This window comes from Belonocnema kinseyi, chromosome 5, assembly GCF_010883055.1.
Source record: "Belonocnema kinseyi isolate 2016_QV_RU_SX_M_011 chromosome 5, B_treatae_v1, whole genome shotgun sequence".
NCBI lineage: Eukaryota > Metazoa > Arthropoda > Insecta > Hymenoptera > Cynipidae > Belonocnema > Belonocnema kinseyi.
The window spans coordinates 112519799-112547060 of NC_046661.1; the positions used below are offsets into that span (position 1 = coordinate 112519799).

At 30.9% G+C, this 27262-nt stretch overlaps 1 protein-coding gene across 1 annotated transcript in view; it reads right to left on the minus strand.

The window, feature by feature from the left end:
• The window catches only part of LOC117173031 (homeobox protein Nkx-2.4-like), a 75824-nt gene that overhangs the window by 46977 nt on the left and 1585 nt on the right, over positions 1-27262 (minus strand). Inside the window, exon 2 of the mRNA XM_033361389.1 lies at positions 8648-8934. Coding sequence (XP_033217280.1) covers positions 8648-8934 — 287 coding nt within the window. The remainder of the gene's footprint in view (positions 1-8647; positions 8935-27262) is intronic.

Below are 27262 nucleotides of genomic sequence, written 5' to 3' on the forward strand. Positions count from 1 at the left end.
ACTTTTTAACTTGTACTTCCATTTCTACTTTTTAGATATCTACGTCGTTTGCTGTTTATTTACATTTTAATTGATGCAATAATTTAAACAAAACAAAAAAACAATCGACGTAAATTTCAGAAAAGTATATAATAATCCACGAAATAAAAGTTAATTTGAAATTTAAGATATTTTGAAATTTGAATCCCGTCGGTATTTTGATGCAAATTGGTATGGAAATCTTTCGTAATTATTGAAAATGCTTAAAAATCCGACGTGGAAATGTATTATTTACAATAAAGAATATACAGTAAGTTAGAATAAAGTATAATAATGTGAAAATTATAAATACATTTTGGCACTTTATCGACATTTATTGTATTTTAATATTCTGATCATTTATTTCCATCGGGGTTTTTAAATATTCCCATATATAATAATAACAATGGCAAATTACAAGTATATTTTTCCTATACAACTATACGATTTTTTAGAATATAGACACTTTCACAAACTTTCACATCATCAAAATATTGTAAAAGTTTTCAAATTTTCACAAATAATTGTAACTTTTGATATATAGATTTTTTGTAATTTGTACTATTTTGAATAATGATAGATAAAAAAATCCATGGTCAAAATTCTTTTTTACAATGAATTAAAATAAATTACAATAATGCGAAAATTGCATTTTTTAGTACAAATTTGAAGATTAACATGTACATTGTACATATATAAATAAATTTTCATAAAATTTGATATGAGCACCCACCAATTTGCGCAGAGGAGCAGAAGAGTGCTTTAGAAAAAATATAAAAAATGTAGAAAAATATGAGAAACAATATGTAGTAAAAACTAAATTTACAATTCGAACGCTTGACTAAGTAATTTTTTTATATGCTTCAAAATCCTTGAATATTACTGAATCTTGAGAAATGGTTGAAAATTTTTTCAAGCATTGAAACTCTTTAAAAATTTGATATTTTTTAGTATTTTGAGAAAGAAAAATTATTTTTGATTTTTTTTTAAACTTGCCCCTTTTGTACTTTTTTATTATTTTTATTTCAAGGTTTTTCTTGTTCCAATTTGTTAAGCTTTTTCACTATTTTGAACTGGATGAGGAAAGCGAAGAAAGAATCAAAAAATTGTAAGCTTTAACCAGAACAAATTTTAAATCTAAAAAACTGCAACAAAAAACAGGGGTTAAAAAATATAATTTTTCCCCGAAAAAATAAAAAAATACCAAACAAGAAAATGTATATGGTCATTAGATTATATGAGTACTTATTTTTCCTACAAATTTGATTGATACGTAGGTTTTTGAGAAAAAATTTGTATTGGAATAATTTTACCATTTTTTATTATGTTTAATTTTTTTTTTAATTTTGTTCAAGTGTGCGAGAAACTGGATAAACTGAAATAAAAAACCTTTTTAGGTGTCTCAAAAATTAAACGGCTTTTAAAGTAAAATTTGCAAAAAATTCATGTTTCTTTAAATTACATTATTTAATGCTTTCCAATTTTTGTAGATTATAATTTATTTGAATTCATATAATTGAATCAAACAAATTTTGTGCTTGAATTAAAAAACGGTTTCTTACAATTTGTTTAAAATAAATAAAAATTTGACTTTTATCAAACGATGCAATTGTTTAAAATCTGTTTTTTCGAATTCATAAAAATATTGATTTGATTTAAATAAAAAACACAGTACAAATCAGCACTACAAAGTGCCGCTAGGCGTGCTAAAGCCCTGCCGGCTGTTCCTAAAGGACTAACCCAGAATTTAAATTAATTGATCATGTGATTTATTTGATGGAATAGGTATTTTATTCAGTGTTGTATTATTTTGAAGGTTCTGATATACTATAAAATCATAAATTAATTTTAAAATGGACACAATATCTCTAGCTTAGGAACTACTTGAAGTTTAGGGTTTTTACCTTGGATATAATCGAAGATTTCGGATGTAAATAAGCCTTTTTCATTACTAATCTCCTTTCTTTAAAATGATGATTTATGAAATCAATTATGTTCTTTTCTATGATAATTATCACTGTATACTTAAAAGCAGGAAAACTTATATATGCATTCAATTCAAATGTCTAACTCTGGTTCATTTCTCATTATTCTAATTTATGATTGTTCAATGCAGAAAAGATAAACACAGAGTTAAAAATTAACCAAAATTAAGCATTTGGATTGAATAAGTGTTTCTGCTTTTACATATACAATTACATTTATGATTAACAATAAACATATTATCGAGCTTATACATTATTTTTATAAAGAATGCTCAATTTTGAGGTTAAGTGTTCAAAAAAAGATTTACTTCACTTGAACAAAATATTTAATTAATTTAAAAAACATATATTTAATGTAAACAAGAACTTTACTTATTTTAAACATGAAAGTTATTTAAACAAACCAAACATTTGTTTGAACCAAACAAATAAGGGAAAACAAACATTTTTTTGAATCAAGCAAATATTTGTTTGACCCCATATTAAAGAAATAATTTGCTCGATTCAAAACAAATTTGTTTGATTCAAACAAATCTTTTTCTCAGTGTATTGAAAATTTTGAAATTTATAAAAATAACGTCGAAAGATTGGCCTCAAATTCGACAATAATTTTGACGCGACAATTTATAAAATCATTAAAATGTTCAAAAATATTTTCAATTTTCTTGCACACAAAGAAAGAAATGTTTTGTGCATGCATATAAGATCCTACTCCTTTTCTAAACTCTTTCTTCAGAAAGATAATTCTATACTTCTCTCAAACAGGTTCTATAAAAAAATTCTGTTCAATGTAACTTTTATCAAAAAGCTCAATTCTTTCTTCTCTAGGAAATTCATTTTCTATAAACCGTAAAAGGAATTAAATAAACATGTTAAATCGAAAATTGTAATATGAATCATTTTACGCTCTGAAGTATAGAGACGTTTATGGAGGATAATGTGAGATAAGATTGCAAATGTAGAGAGGGCATGTCAGGGTTTCGCAAACAGCATTAAAGTCTCAATCTTTGTTCGAGCGAGCAAATTTGAAGCGAATGGAGTCGTCGAGTTCTGCAGGTACATCATGTACTACATATACATATACATAAACATATACATATACATATATATATATATATGCATATACATATACATATACATATACATACACATTATACATAGTGCAGAGAAGAGCGAGTGTCAGCTCGGGGAAGCTTGTGCACACAACATTATTTTTCTATGGGGACGCATTGGGTAGCATGCAGAATCAGGGTGTGAATTCTCAAGCAGAAAACCTAAAAGAAAAAGTGAGAAAAGCAGAGAGATAAAAAAAGAAAGGGGATAGGATCCTCAAGAAAAGAAAGAGACGAGATATTTTACAATATTAGTAGTAATGGGGTAGTCAATCAGGAGTTTATGGCCTTGATCCATATTTAAGTGATCATCCATTAGGGGTGATCAAAAAATAAGTCCGAATCTCAACTTACATTTTCGATTTTTCTGTTCCTTTTGGGGTCAAAAATTAACCTGGTGAAAGCAAAAATAAATCGGATAATATTTAAAGTTCGCTCATCGCGAATTTGCCTATTTTTGCAAAAAATTAATTCTTCTCGAAAAGAGCAGATTATAACGTAAAATTGTACAAAATATAGAACACGCGACTTATTATAATGATCATTTTTGTATAGATCGTTTTTTAAAATAATTCTGCATACTTATAAGGAGATAAACAAAGAAAATTGTTATAAAGAAGCATTTATCATAACACAATTTCCAAAAAGATTAATTTCACATGTTTATATCAATTTTTTTCAAGAACATAAAAATAATTTAAATGTATATTAAAGAAATCTTGGGGCGATAAGTAGAATAGATTATTCGCACTATTGATATCACACAAAAAATTTCTGAGGCTGAGTACAAAGTTACAGCAAAATATTATGAAGTTACACATCGAAAGTTTGACGCCCGGCATATGTACCAGATTTTCAGAACCTCATTTTTTTGTTTACTTTTTTTTAATATTTATAATTCACTGCAAGATCTATATATTAGACTTTTATGCAATAAAAAATAATTAAATTATTTAATTATTAATTATTTTTTTATCAAAAAAGACGATCTTTGTAGAAACTAGTCGATCCGAGCGCCACATCCCAGTCTAGCCACTGGACAGTTGCCTGCATGGGGCGCGCCAGTGTCATAGGACATAGGAGACAGTGGAAGTAATGTTACGCGTTAAGACCATAGATAAAATTTATAGTATGTTTCCTGATGATAAATTTGATAAATGTTTAAATTTTTCGAAAGATGGCCCTCCAATTGTAAAATGTAATAATAAACTAACCAAATGATAATAATAGAAATATTGACCCAGTCAAATTTTAATCGAATATTCATCTATCTTTGGCTGAAAATGTATCTATTTTGGCGAAAATTCGTTTTCTTTTTAGAGTTATTGATTTTTGTTTAAACTAGAAATGTAACTATTCTATTTCTGGTTGATAATAGATATTTTTAATTGAAAATAGATCATTTATAGAAATATATTTCTTGTAGAAAATTAATATTCTTTGTTTAAAATTAATTTTTTTGTTTGTTTAAAAATGCAACATTATAAGCGTAGATTAATGTGCTTTGATTGAAAATTCAATGATTTTGTTTTAAATTATTGTTTGTTGTGTTCAACAGTTTTTTATTTCAATTATAAGTCTTTTTAGGATAAAATGCCATCTATGCGTCTTCCAAACGGTTCATCTTTTTGATTGAGAATTCAACTTTTACAGTTTGAAGTTCAATCTTTTTTGTTTGAAAATTCGACCATATCATTGAAAATACGTTTTTGAACGGTTGAAAATTCAACTACTTTCATAAAAGTCATCTTTTGTGGTCGAAAATTATTTATATATTTTGTTTTTCTTTAAAACTCTTCTTTTCGGCTTAAAAATTTAACTATTTCGTTAAAAGATCATTAATTTTGTTGAAAATTCGTATTTTTTGCTTGAAATTTCAACTATTTGTGTCAGTGCAACCGTTTGGAACTTTTTTGTTGTTTTTGCAAATTCATCTTTTTCAGTTGAAAATCTTAGTAATGTATACCGTATTTTGTATATTGAATTTAATATAGTAATTAAATTATTTTTTATTTAAAAGAATTTGTTCCCCTTTTTTCGTTAGAAATCACTTTATTTCCCCAAAAATAAAAAAAATAGCCAAAACATTTTTAAGTAGTTTACTGACAAACCCATGAAAATATTCATATAAAATCGTCATCTAAGCGCCTTACTAGCAACAAAAAATCTTATCTGTGTATTTTTTGGAAAGATAATGTTGGAAAAGCATTAGCATGAAGCAGGGGTGGATTTTTTTTAGGGGGGAGGTGGTTTGAAAAGTAATTTGCTCCTAATGTTGCGAGTCCCGGTCGGCAGCTGGTTTAGTGTCCCTTGCCAGGTCTCCCCCACTATTCGCCGGGGCAACAGTAGCGATAATAATAACAGTGCCGTTAACAAAGCCAGGAGTGGCTAGGCAGCAACAATAGGGGCTGCACTTAAAGTAACAATGCGAACGTAAAATGGAGGGCCGCATCTGTGTCTCGTGTGAAGAGTACGGGGTGAAGAATACACTGAATATACATATACATTATACACATATACACATAAAAACACACACACTGAGAGTAAGTGAAAGATTTTTCAGATCGTAAACAATGCGTGTGACATGTACCGATTATTTAAAAGAAATAGAAACAAAGACAAACATTCAAAGATGAACGAATTAGTGACTTCAAATGTGGATTAGATTGGCGCCACAATTCTGATTAGCAGCTACACCAATGAAAATAACTTCAGTAATTGGAGCAATGAGAGCAAAGATTCTAGTTTGTTCGTGAATTGATTCTGGTTTCTTGGGTTTCTCTCGATATTGTCAAACATATTGAATGAAGACTTTTTTTCATTTATGAGAATAAGCGGATTTTATCGTTGATTAGAGAAATCGGGAAAATCTGGAAAGAAGCGAAACGAGAGTCCGAGGTCAAGGATCGAATCTGAATTAATGAGCCATTGACATAACTAGTACAGAATACGAGCAAGAACACCAATTTGATCGTATTTCAGACTGATATATACAGCACTCAAGGCTCTCTTTCGTCATAAGTGCGTCTTCGTGTTATCGAGTTGAGGAGGTTCTGAAAAAGGGATTTTTCGCCCTGCACCTCTATCTTTCCTTTTTAATCTTTATATTTTCGATTTTATAATTGGAAGAATGAAAAAAAGATGGGATGGCTTAAAATGATCACCATTTTTTATTGAATAATTTTATTTTATTCTTCTTATCCTTTAGCCTCGTCCTTTACAGAAAAAATATATTTTATGTAGAAAAAAGCTTCTTCTTTGATTAAAAGTTAAATTATAAAGATTTAACTTTATAAACATTTTTTCAAAGAGTTTTAAAGGATTTTGAAAGAAATTTTATTTGATAAATTAATAGAATAATTTGCAATATAAAGAAAAATAGTTTTAAAAATGTATCTTTTTTTTTTTTTGTAAAAATATATCATTATTTATTTTGTATACAATTTTGAAAACCACATATTCGAATTCTTATTAAAATGCAGTTAATTGTTTCATTATTACAAAAATCGTTAAAATTGTAGATAATTAAACAAACAGATCCAAGTTTTGAACAAACAAAAAAAACTAAAATATTTGGCACTTGTACTTTCTCCTCATGCGTAGTGTATTTTGTTGTGAACATACCTTTCCAATCGAATGCAACAATATTATTAGAGAGTTTTAAAAGAATACCGAAAATTTCCAAACATCCCTGATGTAAATGTATTTTTACAATAAAATACAATAAATTACAATAAAGTATAATAATGTGAAAATTATAATTTTTTGAAAAAATTGGTTGTAGTTACTTGTAAAATATTTTGCTAAAGTACATACGAATTCTATGGTGAAAACACTAGTTTTTAGTAGATTTATTTCATTGTTTAATAATACATCGGTAAAAACAGTAAAAAATAACAACCAAAATCTATATGCTTGAAATTATAAATTTTTTAGATTTCGGAAACTTTTACAACATTTGTTTATAATGAGCAGCCTTTTATCGGAACAAAGCATTTTGAAGAAGATAACAGAGTTTTTGAAGGTTGTAAAGGATTTCCGAAAATTCGTAAGAATCTCTGGTGGGAATAAATTTTCTGAATACAAGTATAATACAATGAATTACTAATAAAATACAATAAATTTGTTTTAGACAATTCTGTCTAAAAGTATTAAAATTCGAATTAATAAATGTATAGATCCAGTAAACATTTTGTTATCATTTATTCACATTATTGTACATACTTTTTTTGTTGCATTTTATTCTGAAAATATATTTCAACTCGGATGCAATCACTCAATTACTTAAGAATTTTAAAGGATTTAAAAAAATTATAAAGAAAGTTAACAAGACATAAACGAATTCCGAAAAATTTAATATTCCGCTGATGATGGAAATGTATTCTCATTCTCACAATAAAATACAACAGATTAAAATAAATCACAACAATGTTAAAATTGTAATGAAAAAAATGTGCAGTTATCAAATTTTGTGAAAGAGTCTCAATTCTACTAAAAATTCTAGTTTCTATTGATATCTCTGCAACTGTAATAAGACTTCCAATTCAATTCTTAATTGTTTCAATTTTCAAATTGTTAATTTAAAATTATTCAATTATTCAATGAATCAATTTAAAAATATACAGAAAATTATGCATAAAATTTGGACAGATTTCCAATTATTTGAAAAGTTTACAAAGTCAATTTGAAAATTTGTCTTTATTTAATCTAAACATTTATAAATTTCTAGAAAACTTTCAAGTTGAAGATCTTTATGTTATATCATTGAAATTTGAACTTATTTAACATGAAAATTCGAAGGAAAGGTCTATATATTGCGTACTTTTAATTTTGGACTAACAGTAAGTTTGAAATTCTATAATTGCACAAATCGTGTCAAATTTGACATCATTTTAGGCCGTGAAAGATGGAGCACAATTCCTGGTGGATTTATATATAAATAAATAAGTTATAAATTCCATCACGCGGTTGAATGCAAAATGAATTGAACTACAGACGAACGGCAGACAGAAAGACAGAGGGGAACTCATGGAGAAACGCAGGATGCGGCCAATGAGCTCTGCAACAATTATTTATTGTTGCCAGACTGCTACCGACTCTAGTCTCTTGTAGACCTGTCTCTCTCCAATCAACATCATTCGACTTCACTCCCAACCCTAAAGACTCATCTCAAAGATTCATTCATTCAAATAATGACTAGCAAGAATGAATTAATGATTGTCATTCCAAGGACAGAGGTTTCAGTTAAAAAAATTCTCTACCTTCTACACTAAAAGAAAAAATTACTTTCAACATCATATTGACCTTTTAAACGAAAGTAGAATTCCCGCGACTCCCCTGATTGGCTCCCAGCGAATGACATCATTATCCATACTAATCAGAGACCCCATTCTTTTTTCGCGCCAATACCGTCTATCTTCTTCAAGTAAATTCATTTTTCCTTCATTCCTATTTGTAAAATTGTTGAAAATGGTTCGTAAAGTGATCTCATCGTGTTTGGAAGGATTAATAAATTGAAAAAAAGAAACTTACCTGGGTAGGTGTAAGGTGTATGAGAGAAGCTAGGTGTTCCCTTTCGGGTGCGCTGAGGTATTTTTGTTGCTTGAACCGCCTCTCCAACTCGTAGACCTGGGCCTGGGTGAAGAGGACTCGTCGCTTCCGTCTCTGGGCGAGAGGAAACTGCATGGCACCGACGCCCATGCCGACGCCAACTCCGACGCCCATTCCTGAGGATTTTGTCACGTCGCCCATCGACTGACCCACGGAACAACCGGCCATATTGGAACCGGCGCCCGCCGCGGCGCCCATGAGCCGTGAGACTGCAAAACATATTGAAGACACTCTAGGTAATTCTCTGAGTTCAAGTTATATCATACAGTTATAGAAAATATAGTATCTTATCTTTAGATTAGTATACAGGTCGCTTTTGAATACAGATTTCTGTTTAGAGAAGAAAGAACCTTACATTTTACTGAAAACCAAGTTAAATCTATCGATCTTCCAAGTACGTATATAGACAACAGGACAGTTCAGTAAATTTTACAATTGCAGGCAAATAATTATGACTATCATTGATGGTTACTAGTACCGATTCTCAAGTGGTGCTGGCCTGCGGATCAGTAGATTTTACCGATCCAGTCGCTATTCTGTACAGTTCCTGGATGCTGCAAATACGAATTATCATGTCACGTTAACGAATAATATAAAGATATATGAATTATGTTATCGGCGTAGACTACAGTTATTTGGAAGTTATAATGCTTATAATACAATCAAAAGTTCGCACGCAATGGGGGGATTCGAACGCATAAACCTAAGCACGCAAGTCAACAATCTTAACCACTACACTAGTATACGAGTTGCGATCTGTAAAATACTTTTGAAATGCATTTGTAACTGAGGATGGTGACCTCGGGAACGACTTCTGAATACACAACCATGCCATCGTGGCACACAACAAAAGTTCTAGCATTCACATCATATCTATATGTCGGAACAAAAACACGTCTTGCTCCAATAAATTCTCAAGTGTACGCGATCTGTGAATAAGTTGTGCCATCCGAAATTGTATTATTTTTATAAAACTCCTTCCTTGCAAAGTAGGAATATGGAGTAATGTGACGACTGCCACAGAAATGTCGGAAAGGGGCCAGCTAAGTAAACCGATCGGATCGGTAGCATGTACCGATCTTTCGGTAATGTCCACTGCACTACTATTTTAATCTCGGTTCAGTAGATTTTACGTGTCGTACAGTATGTAATACGAGAGAATAGAGATTTATGTTACTGAAACCTAACCGTTGAATTAACCTTAATTTCATTGTGACATTTACGGAATGCTAAGTGATTTTGACATTTTCACCCTCTTATTCAGAGCAGTTTATACTGTTAAGGTTACAAAAAACCCTTTACAATTCTTGATAAGTAAATATTACATTTCTTTTTTCTGCGTGTGACACACTTCGAACATTTTACAATTTAATGATGTACATTTTATTTTGCAATTCGGATTAAATGATAATACACTGAGAACATGTTAATGAAGAAAATAAAATTATAGACATTAGTCATTCTTAAAAGGAAGATAGTACAAATGAAATATGACAGATTTTGAGGTTATGTTAAAAATCCGACGTTTTTAACTGCGCATTTACCAAACAAGCGCTGTAGTATATTTAAAGTGATATAATATACAATTGCAATAGTGTGTTAATATTGCATTTTTTTAGGAAGTTAGGTATTTCTGTCATTTAATTTAATTTGGTTTTAAAAAGAATAAAAAATGTTTGTTAATATTTATCTATATGATTATTCATAGTATTTATTGGTTTCAAATGGGCTCGCGCGTTCCGCATATAGGCGCGGTTGAAAATCTGAATAACCAACTATCGGATATCAATTAACGAACTAAAAAGGAACCCTCAAAAAGAGTTCTATTGGAATCGCAAGTCCTCTGGTTTTGACGTTGAAAAAGTAAATGAAGAAAAAATGGTAGCTTAATGAAAGAGGCATGATTTTAAAGGTGCAAATATTGTACGTTAATGAGCCGCAAAGTAATATTCCAACAAATTGTTTGTATAAGCTTACAGATCTAAATATCTGATGAAAAGTAAGGAAATTTGATAGCTTTTAAAGACCGTGAAATTTGAAGAATAGTTATTTATTTAAAAAATAATAGGGAAAACCTGAAAAAATTCATGTAGTACTTCAAACATTTCTGAACAGATTGCCGCCAAAAAATTAGTAAAATTTAAATAATTATTCATTTTTTGTAAATAAATATGCAACCGAATTATCTTCAGTTCTAATGAAGATAATGAAGTGATTCAAATTGGAGATAGTTAGTTGAACTATCTGTAACAATTTACAATTTGAAGGAAGCATATGTGCTTCTTGTTGTCCTCGTGCAAATTGCGATATTTGAAGTCAGTTTTTTAGATAGGAAAGCAAGGTCCGTTTTTTCAGGGAATCGTCCTCGGTTTTCCTGAGCTCGACCTACGCAACTTGTGCCTCCGAGCCTCACTCTGGCCTTCGAACCCTTTCCCCGCGGTTAGGAAAACCAAGGACGATTTCCTGAAAAAACGGCGTCACTCTGGCGAAGCACTCAGGTGTGAACAAGCAAGAGCGGAGCGGGCTATAATGAGTTAGTTCCCACCTACCATCACCCCCTAAATCGACACTATAGAAGAGTTTCACTGTTCTTGAATGGAATCGAAGATAATTTAAGCAATTCAGAAGAAACGAAATAATGACTATGCATGATTCCAAGGTAAGAGGTTTCAATATAATATAAGAAGACATTATTTTCATCAAATTGACGTTTTAAACGAAAGTAGTATTCCCGCCACTCACCTGATTGGCCAATCGCGAATGACGTCACCATCCAGACCAATCAGGGACCCCACACCTCTTTCCGCGCCAGATTCATCGAGTTCCTTCAAATAAACTTATTTCAAAAGATGTAAGGTGTATTATTTAAGACGATATCATTCCATACAGAAAATTTTACTACAACAGGAATATGTATCATATAATTATAATTATAACTTTGGGACAATTATATGTACATGTTTTCGGGAAGATGACTGTGCATTTCCTTCGGGACAATTATGCGAATGAGGACCACCTTCATTTTCTGAAAAATTACACATTCATCACGTAACCTTCTTTTTCACCTTCGAAAGAAGAACGAAACTGAAAACTGTTTGTTTTTTATCCCGGAAAAGTATGAAGAGGACTTGAATTCTAAGAATTTAAATCCTTCAGTTAAAAATACGTGTAATTTAACAACTCGGTGAGAAATCGAAGCTACCGAAACGCATCGAAGGGACCCTTGTCAAAGCATAGAAGGCGGACAGGGACAAGAGGACGTATGGACAAAGGGACGATTTAGGTGCGAAAATGCCTCGTCATTCAATACGGGAGGTCCAAGATCTAAATTTTCGTGTCGAGAGAGGAACATGTTTATTCACGCTCTCTTCGATGCTCTTTGAGACGATGATCACCTAACCAAAACAAAAAGATGAGTCTTGGAAAAGTGAGTCGTCTAACAATACTTTTTTTTTTTTATTCTTTGAGAAAACCCTTTCTTCTATATCAATAAAACTTTAAATATTACATTAATATTCAATAAGGAGCCGTCTTTAAAGTTTAAATTACGTTACCAATTTAAAGGTTGGGGCGGGGGGGGGGGGGGGGGGGGGGGGTCTGCGAATGTGTCATTATAATAATAGATAACGTTATAAGAATAATGTTCATTAGAATAATATTTAACGTTTGGTACATTTCCTGATGATAAATATTAAGAAAGTTTGCGAATTATAGGTGCGAAAATAAAAATTTTAATATTTTGGTAAAATAAACAAATTTGCTAAACATTAAGCTATTTGAAAATTAAAACTTTTTTTGAAGATAATTCCTCTTTTTTACTTTAAAAATTCAATAACTTGGTGGAAAATTCATGTATATTTTTGAAAATTAGCCTTTCTTATTAGAACATTAACCTTTTTGGTAGAAAATTAATCTTTCGGTCGACAATTTAAAAATGGATAAAAATGCATCTTTTTGGTTTAAAATTGAACTAATTCGTTCAAACTTAGACTATTTTGTTAAAAAGCTGTTTTTTTAACATTCACTTCTTTTTGGTTGGATATTGAGCTAGTTCATTGATTTTTATATTCTCATTCATGCGAGAGTGTCATGTCATTGTCTAAATGCTGGATCTCCGGTTTTAACGGATCTTTACGTTTTGGCACTAATACAGTCCGAAAATCATGGAGTTATATCGGTGTTTGTATATGTATATGTATTGGTTACCTGAATGTTGTAGCCACGCAAACTTTTGAAGGATTTGTCCAACTGAGTCAGCCTTTGAAAAACTTTTTAAGTTACTTTTTAAGTTTAAGTGCAGAAAATATCTCAATACAATTTTTCGATTAGACTGAAATTCGAAAAGTTAAAGCTTTTTTAAAATTTGAAACAAAATTTTCTAGTATACGATAAAAAGACTTAGAAATTATTGTAATGAAACTTTTAATTTCGATTAAAATTTACAAATCTATATGCTTCTCAGCATATTGCAAATTTTCAAAAAATGGAAAATAATCTTTTTTTAATAGATTCAGAAATATTAGTACTACTAGATGTAGAAAATATTTTTAAAGTATTCTCATGAAATTTTTTACTTAAAACAAACTCCAAAAGTTAGATCATTTTTAAAAATATGCAATTTTTGTTTTTAAGAGATCCGTAAGTTTAAAGTGTTATTTTTCATAGATTTCAACAACGCTAATCATTATCTTGATGAAATTTTCCAATTGGACACAAATTAAAAATGTTCTGGATTAATTGATCAAAGTAGAGTTGTCTTAGAATTGAAGTTTAAATGTACAGAATGAAAGCCTATGTACGGCTTAATGTCTCTATTTAATAAATTTAAAAAGACAGTTGTATTTTTTTTTATTAAGATTATATTGAGAAATAAACCTACTTCTTATATATGCTGTTCAATTGTTTCTACACCGTTTTATTTTTTAAAAGAGAACTGACTGTAACCTGATTATCTGCCTTTTTGGTCAGAAAAGTAATCTTGTTGGTTGAAAATTTAGCTTTTTGATTTAGAATTCAACTAGTTTTTTAGTAGAAAATTTAATTCTTCTTTTGAAAATTCATTTTTTTATGTTACAAAAGTCATCTTTCATGGTTCAAAATGAATCTTGTTTGCTGAAAATGCATCATTTTTACAAAGGATTTAACATTTTATTAAAAATTGGTATTTGTACATATGGTTAAATTTGAAATTAAAAATTGTATTGTTCCATTTTTTTTCGTCTTTTTAGCTTGAAAAGGAACTTTTTCGTTGAAAATTCATCTGTCTTCTTCTAAGTTTGTCTTTTCGGTTTAGAAATTCAACTATTTTATTGAAAGTTTATAACTAATTTGTTGAAAATTTATTGAATTTGTCGAAAATTGTTTTGTTGAAAATTCATCGTTTTTATTGAAAATTTTTTTTCTGTGTTAAAAATTTAACTATTTTGTTGAAAATATAATATTTTTAGATTCCGTATCTTAGGAATTTAAAGCGTTTCATATGCTGAAGTCAATACGGCATCTACATTAGTTTTATTTAAAATAATTTAATTCTCTACTATTCTTTCGTTTTCGTGAAAAATAACCCAATTTTTCCTGCTTCGAGAGCATTTTGACTGTAAACTCTAATATTAAATTTTTTTAAATTTTGGGTTATTGTTTATCGAGAAGCTTATACTTCACTGCAGGGTCACTTATGCACATTTCCAACTGAAATCAATAGAAACGCTAAAAAGATGATTATAACGTGAAAATTGTGAAAATAGTTCTGTAAAAACATTCGTCTCTGTTAGAACTCATTTTGGGTTTCTTTTAAATAATTGATCATTTTGATTTCTTTTTTAATCAGAGAGGTTCCTTGTTGTTGCAGCTCCCTCGGAACCAAAAATCTGTTCTAATAGAAACCCCGCAGTTTAGTCTGTGAAATTAATTTTTCCTCTGTCTGGTCTTTCCTGATATTATAGAAGCAGTCTTTACTTATATTCATTGTCAGACCACTTAAAATATAGAGAATCAGAAGAGACTTTCCTTTGCTCAGTGATGCGAAATTAGCTTTGCAAATACCTGCGAGCGAAACCCGACTTTACCTTCCTTCTGCGATCTGTGCATTAGGTAAAGGCTAAAGATAATATAATATGCGAGGACCTGCTATGCCAACTATACAGCCGGTCAAATATTTCTTCAGGAAGGATTGTCTTGTTCGAACTGTACACACTCGGAAGCCAACAGAGGCTTGCCTGCCCATCATCTAAATTTTTTACATTCTACATCTAAAATTTACATGTGAATCGTATATATTGAGTATAAATATATGTATTCCTCGGTGGACCGTGGGTGTTGGTATGATCGTTTATATAGGCAGATGGGATGCCACCGAACGATTCTCCCGGTTAGGAAAGACAAACAATTCCCGGCGGTCTGTCACTCGAAACCTTCTCTCCAAATTTCTTCATATACACGTATATTTATGTATTTAATGTCTCATTTTCGAATCGATCATTAACTGAGGTCTGAGGAATTTGCCAGTCATTAAAATTGGAAACTTACTGGAGGATCGAAATGTATGGAATCTTATGACAAATGAGTCAATTATTCCCGTGTAGAAAATGCCTTAATATTCCCTACTTTAAACAGGGAACTGGTCGGGTGTTATAAAGGGTAACTTGACTAGAAAATGTTATGCATCAGACTCTTGTCAGGGGTTGGTAGGGTTACCTCTGTTTACTTTCTAGACAATTACAGGGAAGTTTAGGAAGATCCTAACTCAAAATTTAGACAGGCACTACTCAAATACGAAATGTATTTCCCTAAATTTCTTAATATCTATAAACAAAGGCATTTTTAATAAATTATAATCATATGAGCCTTTATTTATGCATTAAATAAATTCAAACCCTGGCGAGTAGACACGCATTACCGTATCCATGCCAATGCAGACAAAGTGTGATAGCATTATGCTCTAAAAGTTTGAAGATTTGTGAGGTTGATGACTCTAAGTCTTTTACTACCCGTGCAGAAATTTCGATCTGGCCCTGATCGGGGCCAGACCAAACCAGATCTTGTTCCGGTCGGGAATTCTAGCCGGGCCCAGATCGCAGGTTAAACACATGCCCAGATCTGGGCCAGGTCGGGACACCCGATCGGTACGGGATCAGTCTCATTATAATCCATTCGTGAATTTCACCAATGGAGATTTAATGTAAGTAAACTCGAAGCTATTGAATGGTCCTCTCCTTTCGAAGGCCACCTTAATAATTTGAATTTCCAATTAAGTTATTTTAAGTTAAAATTAAACTACTGCAGGCACAAAAAGAAGAGGTTTCAGACTACAAAATTTATCTATACTTTTGAGACACGTAAGATTATTGTAGATGTTATCAGTTTCGAGGAAAAGGTTTGTTTTTAATGAAAAAAATTGTTGATAACCAGAAATATTTTCGAATACTTCCAAAGACAATCGTCGGGAAATAACCTATGATTTACGATTTATTAACATTTTACTGTAAATAAATTCAATATTCTATCAATTGCATTACTTCTTGAAAAATTCGAGAAGGTGGTTGTAGATAATATTTTCGCCAAAAATTGAGCTATCATTCATTATACGGTTTTATTTTTTCAAATCTGTTAGGAAGCAATATAGACCAAACAACTTTTAAACAAAAATGAAAATTTTTGTCTTAAATATTTCTGGTTATTTGAATTATTATGCACAGAATATGCATTTAATTAATTTTTATTATTATTCATTAATTTCGACCTAATGGACATTTTTATAGGTTAAAATGTCATTGTTTATGACAAAAAAGAAAAATAACTTTGTTTAGCATTTCAAACTTCGCGCGAAACCAATTAGATACCGAATGCGACGCATGCGCAGTTGAGGAACTAGCTCTTGTTGGAATCCCTATCACAATTGGCATTTTGCATTTTGATTGCACTACTTGATTTTGAAATTCATGTCATGAAAATGTGTCCTAATGTATTTCTGTAATAAATTTATTATTAATACAGAATCAAAGTTTCAATAGCAGAATCGATTGTATCACATATTTTATTCTCATAATCTAAAAAACTTACAACTTTGAGCTTACTCCAATCCATTCCTTGACAATACATTTGATAATTCTAACTCTACATTAGATCGAAAAACCTTGAGTTCTTAAATAATAATTTAAAACAAATGAACTTTATAAATTTCATCATATAATAATATTTGACTCGTCTAATAGTAAATATAATAATTTTACCTGAAACATTTTAATTAATTATTAATTTATATAAGGTTAGGTTTTAATGAGCCCGCAGAGTGTAATTACTTACTCTCATCTTCCTCGCGCAGGTTTCGAGGTATACTGGCTGGTGTTTGGTGCCTTCGAACACGTGGCTTACTCGCTCGGCCCAGGCATGGGTCACAGAGTTCTACCGATCAGGGCCAGATCGAAAAATCCGATTGGGGCTAGATCGGTATTACGTTTGAAATCCGGCGGTTTCTGCACGGGTATTGGTTATTTTATTATTATTTGCGGATTTATAAAAAGAAAAAGGCTGTTAAAACAAAGAAGGAGCAAAAGTTACCGAATGAGAAAAAAATTACGCACTGAGCGATCGACAATAGTGGAAGAAAGTATAACAATGCAGAAGGCGCAAGTGAGGTTATGAATGTTCAGGATGACACTCGTGAAGGTAATTTATCTTAAAGATAATAAATGTTCAAAAAGTGAGGTATGAAAAAGAAAATAGAAGTGTAGAAACATATAAAAATTTAGTTACATTGTATAAAAATGTATAGAATTGTAATTAGAATTCTGCAATTTGATTAAAAAATAATAAATAAAATATATATTTCATACTAATTGAACGTTTCTTGTTATTCGTTTATACAGTGTGAACAATTAATTTCCAATTTGATATTTTCTTAATCGCAGAAAAACTTTAGTAGTAATTATTACGAAATCTCGTAAACCATAACATGAGACCACATAACCTGTAATGAAATTATTAATTAATAGGGAAATAGAGCAAGGATCTAGAAAGGACCTTACTGTTTAATCGTTCTTGTCAGGTCCTTTCCAGATTTCCTGTCCAGCGCTCTAATAAAGTTAGGACAAAATAACTAGCACCCTACCAAAAGCGAGTCGCAATTTCTGCACGGGTTAGAGAAACAGATGATCAGAGAGGGACAAATGAAGAAATAATTGTGAACTAAATTCATGATTAAATGGAGAATTAAATGGGATGAGTGAGAGAGATTTAAATAGAATTCAAAAGAATCTTAAGCAACTGAAAAGAGAATTAAACGGAATCTATAGAAAATTGAACCAAACTGAATTAGACAAAGCATATTTAATTAAACATACACTCAGAAAAATGTTTGTTTGAATCAAACAACAAATTTTATTTGAATTCATATAATTGAATCAAATAATTTTTTTGCTTCAATTAAAAAAAGGTAGATTTAATGTTGAAGAAATGGACACGATTTGCCATATTGATTGAAACAAATAATTTTTTAGTACAATTTGTTTGATTCAAATAAAAAATTGACTTTTATTAAACAATGCACTACAAAGTGCCGCTAGGCATGCTAAAGCGCTGTCGGCGGTGGTTCCTAAGGGATTAACCTAGAATCTAAATTTATTGATCATGTGATTTATTTGAATCAAACAAACTTTTTTCTCAGTGTACCCGTGCAGAAATTTCCCCATCTTTCCTTATTTGAAGTTGGGTGTCGATGGGGTCCTTATCATAATATCTAGCCTAGAAAACACTAGTTGGGGCCCCTATTGAAATATCTAGCACAGAAAAAGTTGATTGGGGCCTCTATCAGAATATCTAGTCTAGAAAAAACTGACGGGTGCCCTATCAGGTTCTAGTGAAGAATTTCGTGCCTCGTATAGGTATGGCAAATCTATCTTATCCTGATTTTTTTTAAGCAAAAAATTCCGTCCTTATGAAAAATTGTAAATGATTAGAAAAATTACATTTCCTGTTATTTTAAAAGTTTTAAAGTAGTCTACAACGAGAAAAAACGAAATATTATGAGTATGGCTTTTTCATCGACTATCAACTCGAGGATTTAACGTAATGGTTAAGACTCCCGGCTGCTAGGCGATAGATTTAGGTATAGATGTAGGTGTTTGATACTTCATAGCGTTAGAAATTTTATTTGTAATATAATGTTTAAATATGTAATATATGTATTTAATCAAAATAGGGCCATTAATATTTAAAGTCAAAATGCTCGAAAGGGTCTAAACGGGGCATTACAAATCATTGGGCGATATAAGGGCACTCTCATTAGGGCCTTCTCAGAAGTTCTATCTAGAACCTGGCTAAAACAGCGTTACAGAACTAGCCAGGCCCTGCATGGGTAGTTAAAGGGACCGCGGTCTAAACCGGTTCACTGACGTTTCAGGAATTTTACACGGCAAAGGAAAATCGTTTTTATTATTTGTGCACTTTTGAATATCTTTTCAAACTGGAAAATGTTTTTTCTTTATTTAATAGATAAAAAGAATACACTTGAGCTTTATAACATTTAAATCAAGATTGAATGTTATATCACAAGTAAAAGATGTTCATATGTTATCAATTGAAACAAAACGGAATCTCTCTTGCTGAAAAAAAACCCAAAATGATAAAATTGGACCGAAGGTAGTCTTACCTCCAAACATAGACAGGCTTTGTTTTGTCACACCTGAGCGAGCACTGCAGCTTCTCACATAAATAGACGCGGCGTAGCGTTAATTCTTGGAATTACTATCTCCGGGCGCGTTATGACCGAGTTCGACTGTATTTTCCTGACTAAAGAAATGTGTTTCACTTCCAAGGAGCATTTAGCTAAACTGAAGATGAATTTAACTGACCTAACTCAATTCAGATGAATACAATTAACTAAAATCAAGGCAAATGCCATTGAATTTCAAGTTGATATCATTTTAATTCAACGAAATTTCACAAAATTTAAAATAAGATCAGAATGTTTAACAAAATTTAAGGTGATTTGAAGATAATTAAAAAGAATTTCGCATAATTGTGCGGAAATTCAATTGAATTAAGAGGATAAAGAGAATTTAAAAGAATTCAGCAGCTTTCCAGAATATCAATTTAATACAATAGAATTTAATTCAAAGTAATTCCGAAGGATGTCAGAGAATGTAAGGAAATTGAAGGTTAATGATTGAGAATCGAAGAGAATTAAGCAGAATTCAAGCTGTTTCAATTGAAACATCCTTCTGACATTCCTTTAAAGGAATTTAACTGTTTCATATATGAATCAAGAAAATTCAAAAGAACTAGAAAGAGTTCATAGGGATCAAAGGAATGGAAGTGAAATTAATTGAAAATTAAAGATATTTAAAGAGATTTAACGCAACTTAAAAGGTGAATTTTTGAGAAATGAAACGGAACTCAAGTTAATCAAACCTGAATATTGAAAAATCAGAATAAATTCCAGATTTTTAAACTTCTGAAAATTCTTCTAAATTTGAAAAAGAAAGTAGAAAAACTGAGAAAAATGCAAAATATTTCAATGAAATTAAAAAAAAAAATTTTCGGACTCAACGGAATTCAAAGGAACTAATATCTGAATTCATCTATAAAGTTAAATAAACAGAACTGAATTATATATAATGCGACAGAATTCAAATAAATTCTCTATAATTATCTCTATATTATAGAGATAATTATAGAGAATTTCATGAAATTCAAGATATTTTCAGTTATAACTGTTTTTTCAGAAGATATATAATCCCAGTCATGATCATTTAAGGTACATTATCCCGTGTAGAAATTTCCCCGGTTGGCCCTAATACAACAAGGTTTCTGGTCGAATCCAGGCCGGGCTACCCCTGGCTGAGTTTTATGGACAGGAACCGGGCGGGAGCCGGTCGGGCTACATTTTTCTCGAATCATGTAGTCTGGGGCCGGCCGGTTACTGGCCGGGCCAACCTTGGTTATATCCCATGATCGGGAGCCGGCTGGGCACTGGTCAGGTTAATGTTTTTGTAGAAATTACACATTTTTTAAGAGCTGTAATATTATCAAAGACGTAATTATGGATGCTAGATGAATTATTATTTGAAAATTATAATTTAAAGATTTATTAGATAAGTGAAACAAAAATGAGCTTTTTTAAATTCTTTAAAAAAAAACATTAAATTTTTTCGAATAATTTATAATTTTAAATTAAACTGTTATCGATTCTGCTATATGCAACAACAGAAATTATACAATTTTTATAAACTTCTCTATATTCAGGCAATGTTTAGCCTGTAAAATTTCAAATTTACCGCCATATATAGCGCTTGCTGTGTCTGTCGTCTGCATAGACACTCAGTAATTTTCAGTTTCGCAACTGGAACGAGGATGCTCCTTGCACTCACGTCGCGTCGTCTCTTCGAAGTTCGCCAATGAAATCGAGACTCGTAGTTAAAATCAACCTTATTTCAGTAATTAGTTTGAATCCCCCCCCCACTTAGTGCGCGAATAATTATTATTTTAAATTAAAATATAGTCTTGTGTATACAGTTTTTACTTTCTTCCTTTCTAACCTTAAATCACCACGTGACTTCCAAATTGCTATGAGATTCCATCATCAGGGAATAAAATTCTACTCCAATTTTCTTGCCAGAATTGGTTCACTTGATTTGACTTTTAAAGTTCACCGTAATCTTTACGATGAGCTTTAAAAGACAAAACAAGTTACCGATTTCTCGCCTGAAGCAACATTTCTTAACCGCTTTTTGGCCGGATTACACGGCCGGTATTGAAGCCAGGATCCGACCAGTTTACCGTGACGTTTTTAGCCGGATCCCGGCCGGATTCCCCGACCAGCGCCCGGCTTAAAGCGGGGCTATCCGACTGGGACCCGGCCGGATCCCTGATTGGATTCCTACACAGGATAGAATATTTGTTATTTATAGGTATATATATTATTTACTTTTTCGAACAACTTAATTGAATTAATAAAACTAAATTTTCTGACTTAGAATCGTTTGGAATTTTATTTTATAAATTCGAAAACATTTGAGATTAGATATAAGACCTGAATTATATAAGTTTATAATTCTAATTTCGTATATCATCTAAAAACAAACACTAACTCTGAGGCTTTGAGGAACTTTGCCTATATTTTCTCACCTGCAGAATATTGAACTATTATTTTCTAAAATTCGTTGTTATTTTTGGCATAAGTTTTAATATTATTTGAGAAGCCGAATTTCTATCCTATGGGATCTAAAAATTAGAAGAAAGAACGTTTCCTGAAACACATCCTCAGTAATCTCTACAACTTCCGACGGGTCACGTAGTGGTACATTACTTTCTGTCAAAACTTGTTCTAGTCTCGATGACAAGGTCCATTTCGATATATTTAAGAGCCTCAGTTTCTCCTTTCAAAGTCAATATAGGGTGCAATGTGCCGTCTTTCAAATGAAACCTAAATTCCTATCACAATCAAGTAAAGTACAGAACAATTAAGTTTATATTACACTTTTAGAGATAAACAGTTCTGGTACTAGATTTCAGGTACAATTATTACAGCAGCAAAACAGAAGGGAAATAATATTAAAAGAGAAAAAATGTCTCCTTGCAGATGACCATTTCTTCCCCAACATTGTCAATAGTTCTCTGAACTGGACGACAGACTATCGATTTAAAAGACGCGTGGCTGACAGACATCACGGAAGATTTTAGTTAAACAAATAAGCATGGAGTTCTGAAACCGTCGGACGTCCCGCACTAAACCCAAATCGACGATTTCCAAGCACATCCCCGAGATTCAATTTTCCAGGTCTTAACTCTCCTGCTTCCCTCCCAGATAAAAAGATAAAACCAATAGCCCTCATCCTTAAAACGTGACGGTATGAAATAACCAATTTTCTTCAAATTTGGTCTTGTCGCCTAATTTGGGATTACTTTACACGATTTGAAAAAAATTGAGAAGGTTATATTTGTTTGATTTCAAAACAATTGAAAAGTCCTCAAAAGAGTTCGTAAAATTCAAAACATTCCGAAACATCCTATTAATTTCAAACTGCCTACTTTTCAAATTTTAAATTATTATTTTTAACACTTTCAATTCATTATTATTCACTATTAAAAGCTGTAAATTTAATATTTCTTAATTATAATATTTTCATTTTTATTTTGAATTTATCTTAAGTTTTAAAGTTTCAATCTCGAAACTCAAATTATTCAATTACGAAACTCGAAAGTTTCCAATTAAAAAATGTTAAGGATTTAAATCAGAATTTTAGCAAACCTTTGATTTTTGAAACATTAAATAAAAATGTCTTTCATTTCAAACATGTTATGTACAATTTCACTGGTTATTACTTTCAAAATAAAAAATGTTACAACTTTGGAATATATATGAACGAAAAGACAGCTGTATTGGAAAAATATGCAACTAAGAAAATTTATGAAATAAACAATTTCAACTTGTTTTAAAATTTCAAAAGCATCTTTCCCATGTCAAACAGTATACACGGAGAAAAAGATATCGCAAAATCTTTATATTGCAAGAAAGCACAATATGATAACGTATAATCAGGTCCTGGAGCTTTGTACGATATTATATTGCACTAATTAGCAGCAATCTGAAAATGGCAGAGTATGAGTGAGTTCGAGCTGTAAATCGGGACACCAGATTTAAAACACTCACAGAAAAAAGTAAAAAATTGCTGCAGGTAAGACCTGCAACTGAGGTTAGAAAAATAATTCTGAACTCGTCGACGCAAAATGTAACTGACAGATGGGACAGTCGTAATTGTCACTACACCTCGAATAAAAATGGAGCGATTATACGATGAAAGATTATCCAGGCAAGATTACAAATTAGAAATTATCTTCGATTCATGTGAAGTTTATCTGGCAAGGTTGATTTTTGTTCCGGTGATTCTTTCACCTGGAATCGATGTAAACTTTATCTTTAATTTTTCCTGTGATCATTTGTTCACTAGCTTCGCGAGATCACAAAAGAAGAAAAACAAGGTGATAGCGAAATAAACTTAAATTCTTACGTTATAGATTGCACAATTATGCGGTATACAACGTTAAAACTTGCAATGTACGATATCACGATTTTGCGCTATTATAATGCGATAATTACGATATATAGCGCAGGAATTACGATATATATTGTAATTCATGCGATATAGTTTTCTCAGTGTAGCTATATGCACGCAACTCATAGCAACACAAAATATTCCCTTCCAATTTTCCGAATCAAATTTCTAAAAATTCTGCAAAATCTAAAATTTTCGCTCTAAAAATAATCGAAAAATTATAAAAGTTTCCACTGCACATATTTTAATTTCGGATTAAAGTTTGATCATCGTAAATTCCTAACTGCCCAAAGAGGGGCACAAACTATTAAAATATTTCAAAATGATCTCAAATTACGGATCCTTTCTTTTAGTACCTATATCTCTATCTATGCATATTAAATCTTCCTTGACAGTCAAAGCAGGGAAATTTCAGATAAAGAACTGAAGTCTTTGAAAAAGAAAATAATAATAAAATCAATTTATTCGTCTCTTGTTCTTTGTTGGGATTCCTGTTTGAGAAAGGATTGAAAGAACAGTTCTTCCTCTGAAATAAAGAGGCTGACAGGGTGGCCAGACGCATGCTTTCTAACGAGCTCCCACACATGTTGTTAGGAATTCTCGCCGATCGTTCTTCATTGGCAGAGGTTATATCGTAACTGCACCCTCTGGTCTGTCAGTCAAACTCGTTTCCTATTGTCCCGATCCCGTCGACTGGATTCGGGACACAACTTTTTCTCCATTAGAAAAAGAAGGAATTTTGAGATTTCCAAATCTGTTATGCATAGAACTTATATGCATTTCATATTCCACAAATTCAAAATTGTAATTTTTTGTACTAAAAACTATTACACCGAATATTTTCTATTTATATGGTGACATTGAAAGTTAAAAAAGTAAATGACAATTTAGTGAGAGAACTACTGTTTTCGAGAGGAACCCAGAGGAATTTGACTTATGTACCGTCGCTCTTAATGAAAGCTGACACCACCTATTGTTCTCAAATGCAAATCCGTAGGTTTCCCATTTTCACCTCAACTATTTCAGTGGGTTTCAAACCTTTGGGAATTGAGAGTCTAAATTCTAAAGTTTTGCACCCGAAAGGATTTTTGCATTAGCTCAAATATGAAAAATACCATTAAATATATATAGGATTCTATTACGGTTTTATCTATACGAAAGCCCTATACGAAAGCCCTATACTAAATTTTTTCACTTGTAATAACTATAAGTGGGAAAAAAATCGGAAGTAAACGGCACGTAGAAAAAAAAGCTTGTTTTTATTGCAGTTTATATGAATCAGCGCTAATCCAAATATAAAAATTGTTTTCAACAATTATGACGTGCGTGAAAGGTAAAAAATCGTATCAATTTTTGTAGCTTGACGGTCGTTATACATTGACGTGCAAAAATTTTAGCCTCCCTCTTTTTTATGACTGAACAAATTCTCTTAATTATAATTATACCAGAGCTAACAAAATTTCTCTTCAAAAGGTTAATTGTTTTCAAAATTCTGTATGAAATAAGACCAGGTTAAAGCCAATTTGTCTCATTTTTAAATAGATATTGAAAAAATAGTGTAAATTTCAATGTTTTCTTAAGTTTTAAATAACTTCCGAAATACGCAAAATTTTTCAATGTTCTTGGGCTCATTTTGAAGCCTTTCACCGTATCACAACAGCTTATGAGTATAAATCGTAAAAATTTTCATTTTGAAATGCAAGAGCTTAAATTTGTAACAAAAAAGTTGGAAAAATAACAACATTATTTTTGGGAACATAAATATGTTTGCAAAATATATGAAACATATAAAAGAAATTGTTTACAGTTTATACTCCTAAGCTGTTGTGATACAATAAAAAAATAGCCTCAAAATGAGGGCAAGAACATTGAAAAATGTTGATTATTTCGTAAGTTATTTAAAATTTAAGAAAACATTCAAATTCACACTATTTTTGCAATATCTACTTAAAAACTAGACAAATTGGCTTCAACATGGGCTTGATTTATACAGAATTTCGAAAACAATCAACCTTTTCGAAGAGAAAGTGTTTTAGCTCTGGTATAATTAAAATTAAGAGAATTTATTCAGTAATAAAAAAGAGGTAGCCTAAAACTTTTGCACGGTAGTGTACCTAACTTTTAAATTTCTGATATCCGAATACTTACAGCTATAACCATTTGAACTCAAGATATTATATTAAACATTGTATAGACACATATTTAGATTCTAATTGTTAGCTCTTTTGTATATTCGAAATATCAAAGAACTTGTGTAATTTTTTTTTAATCTAAAAAATATTTTTTTGCGAAAATATCGTAGGTTAAATTTATGTAACGACAGTCAGGCGCAAAAAGTGCAGGCTTTTCACATTTCAAAGGTCATATTTTTGAATTTTTAAAATTTTATTTGAATCAAGGCTGGCTAATGTAATGTGCAATAATAAAATAGGCCTTCTCGTTATACATGTGTCAGTTTCTTGAGATTTTTTTGTTAATTTAGTAATTGACAGTAAAAGTGACCAAATTAAGTGGTGCTTACGCAGATGAAACGCTATGTAAATTGTATGATTATGGCAAAATAGTCATGTTGCGGTGGTAACCATGCGTTACTATATGTATATACATTTTTCTGCCTGAGATATTAAACAACTTGAAATAAAATCCCATTAAACTACAAATTCTTTCGGTTGTAAGTTTTGTAAATTAAATAGCTCAAATATTTCTGGTTAATAAACACAAATCCAGGCAATCATTTTCAATGCTCTCACTTAAAATTAATAAAACTAATAAAACTCAATAAAAAATTTTCAAACTAAAGTTTAGAAAAACTTGAAATTCAAACTTCCCTCCCTTCGATCCGACTCAATACAAACCTTAACAATAAAAAAATGTCCTTCCAATTCAGAAAAATTAAAAACTTAAAATCCTCCCTTCCAACTCGATAAAACTTTTATTAACAAAATGTCTCTCTTAAAATTCATAACAAATTAAAACCCAAAATTCCCTCCCTTTCAACCAAGCTTCCAATAACTCGATCAATATGTTAAAAATAAAAATTTTCCTCTTATTATAAATCAGACAAAAAATTGAAAATACAAAATTATTCCCTTATATTCAATAAAAATGTTAAAAAGCAAAAAATGGTATTTTCCAATTCAGAAAAAAACTAACCAAAATTCCATCCCTTCTAGCATAAAAAATGATAAAAACAAAACTATTTTTAGTACTTGAATTCAAGTAATGGTTAATGATTTATATTTATAGTTTATGAACTTATTAAAACTTTTTTTATAAAAAAAGGTATCCAGAGAATTTGCATCTATCTAAATTCTAAAGCATATGAAAACAATCTCAATTTTTTGAAACTTTAGAGAGATTGATTTGGGGTTCATTTCACACGCGCCGGCCGGATTAAACTTTAAAATAAAATAAATTGAAATAAAATGAAATAAATTTGAAATAACATGTTGCCATTATTAGCGAAAACGTTTCGAGTCTTCAGCTT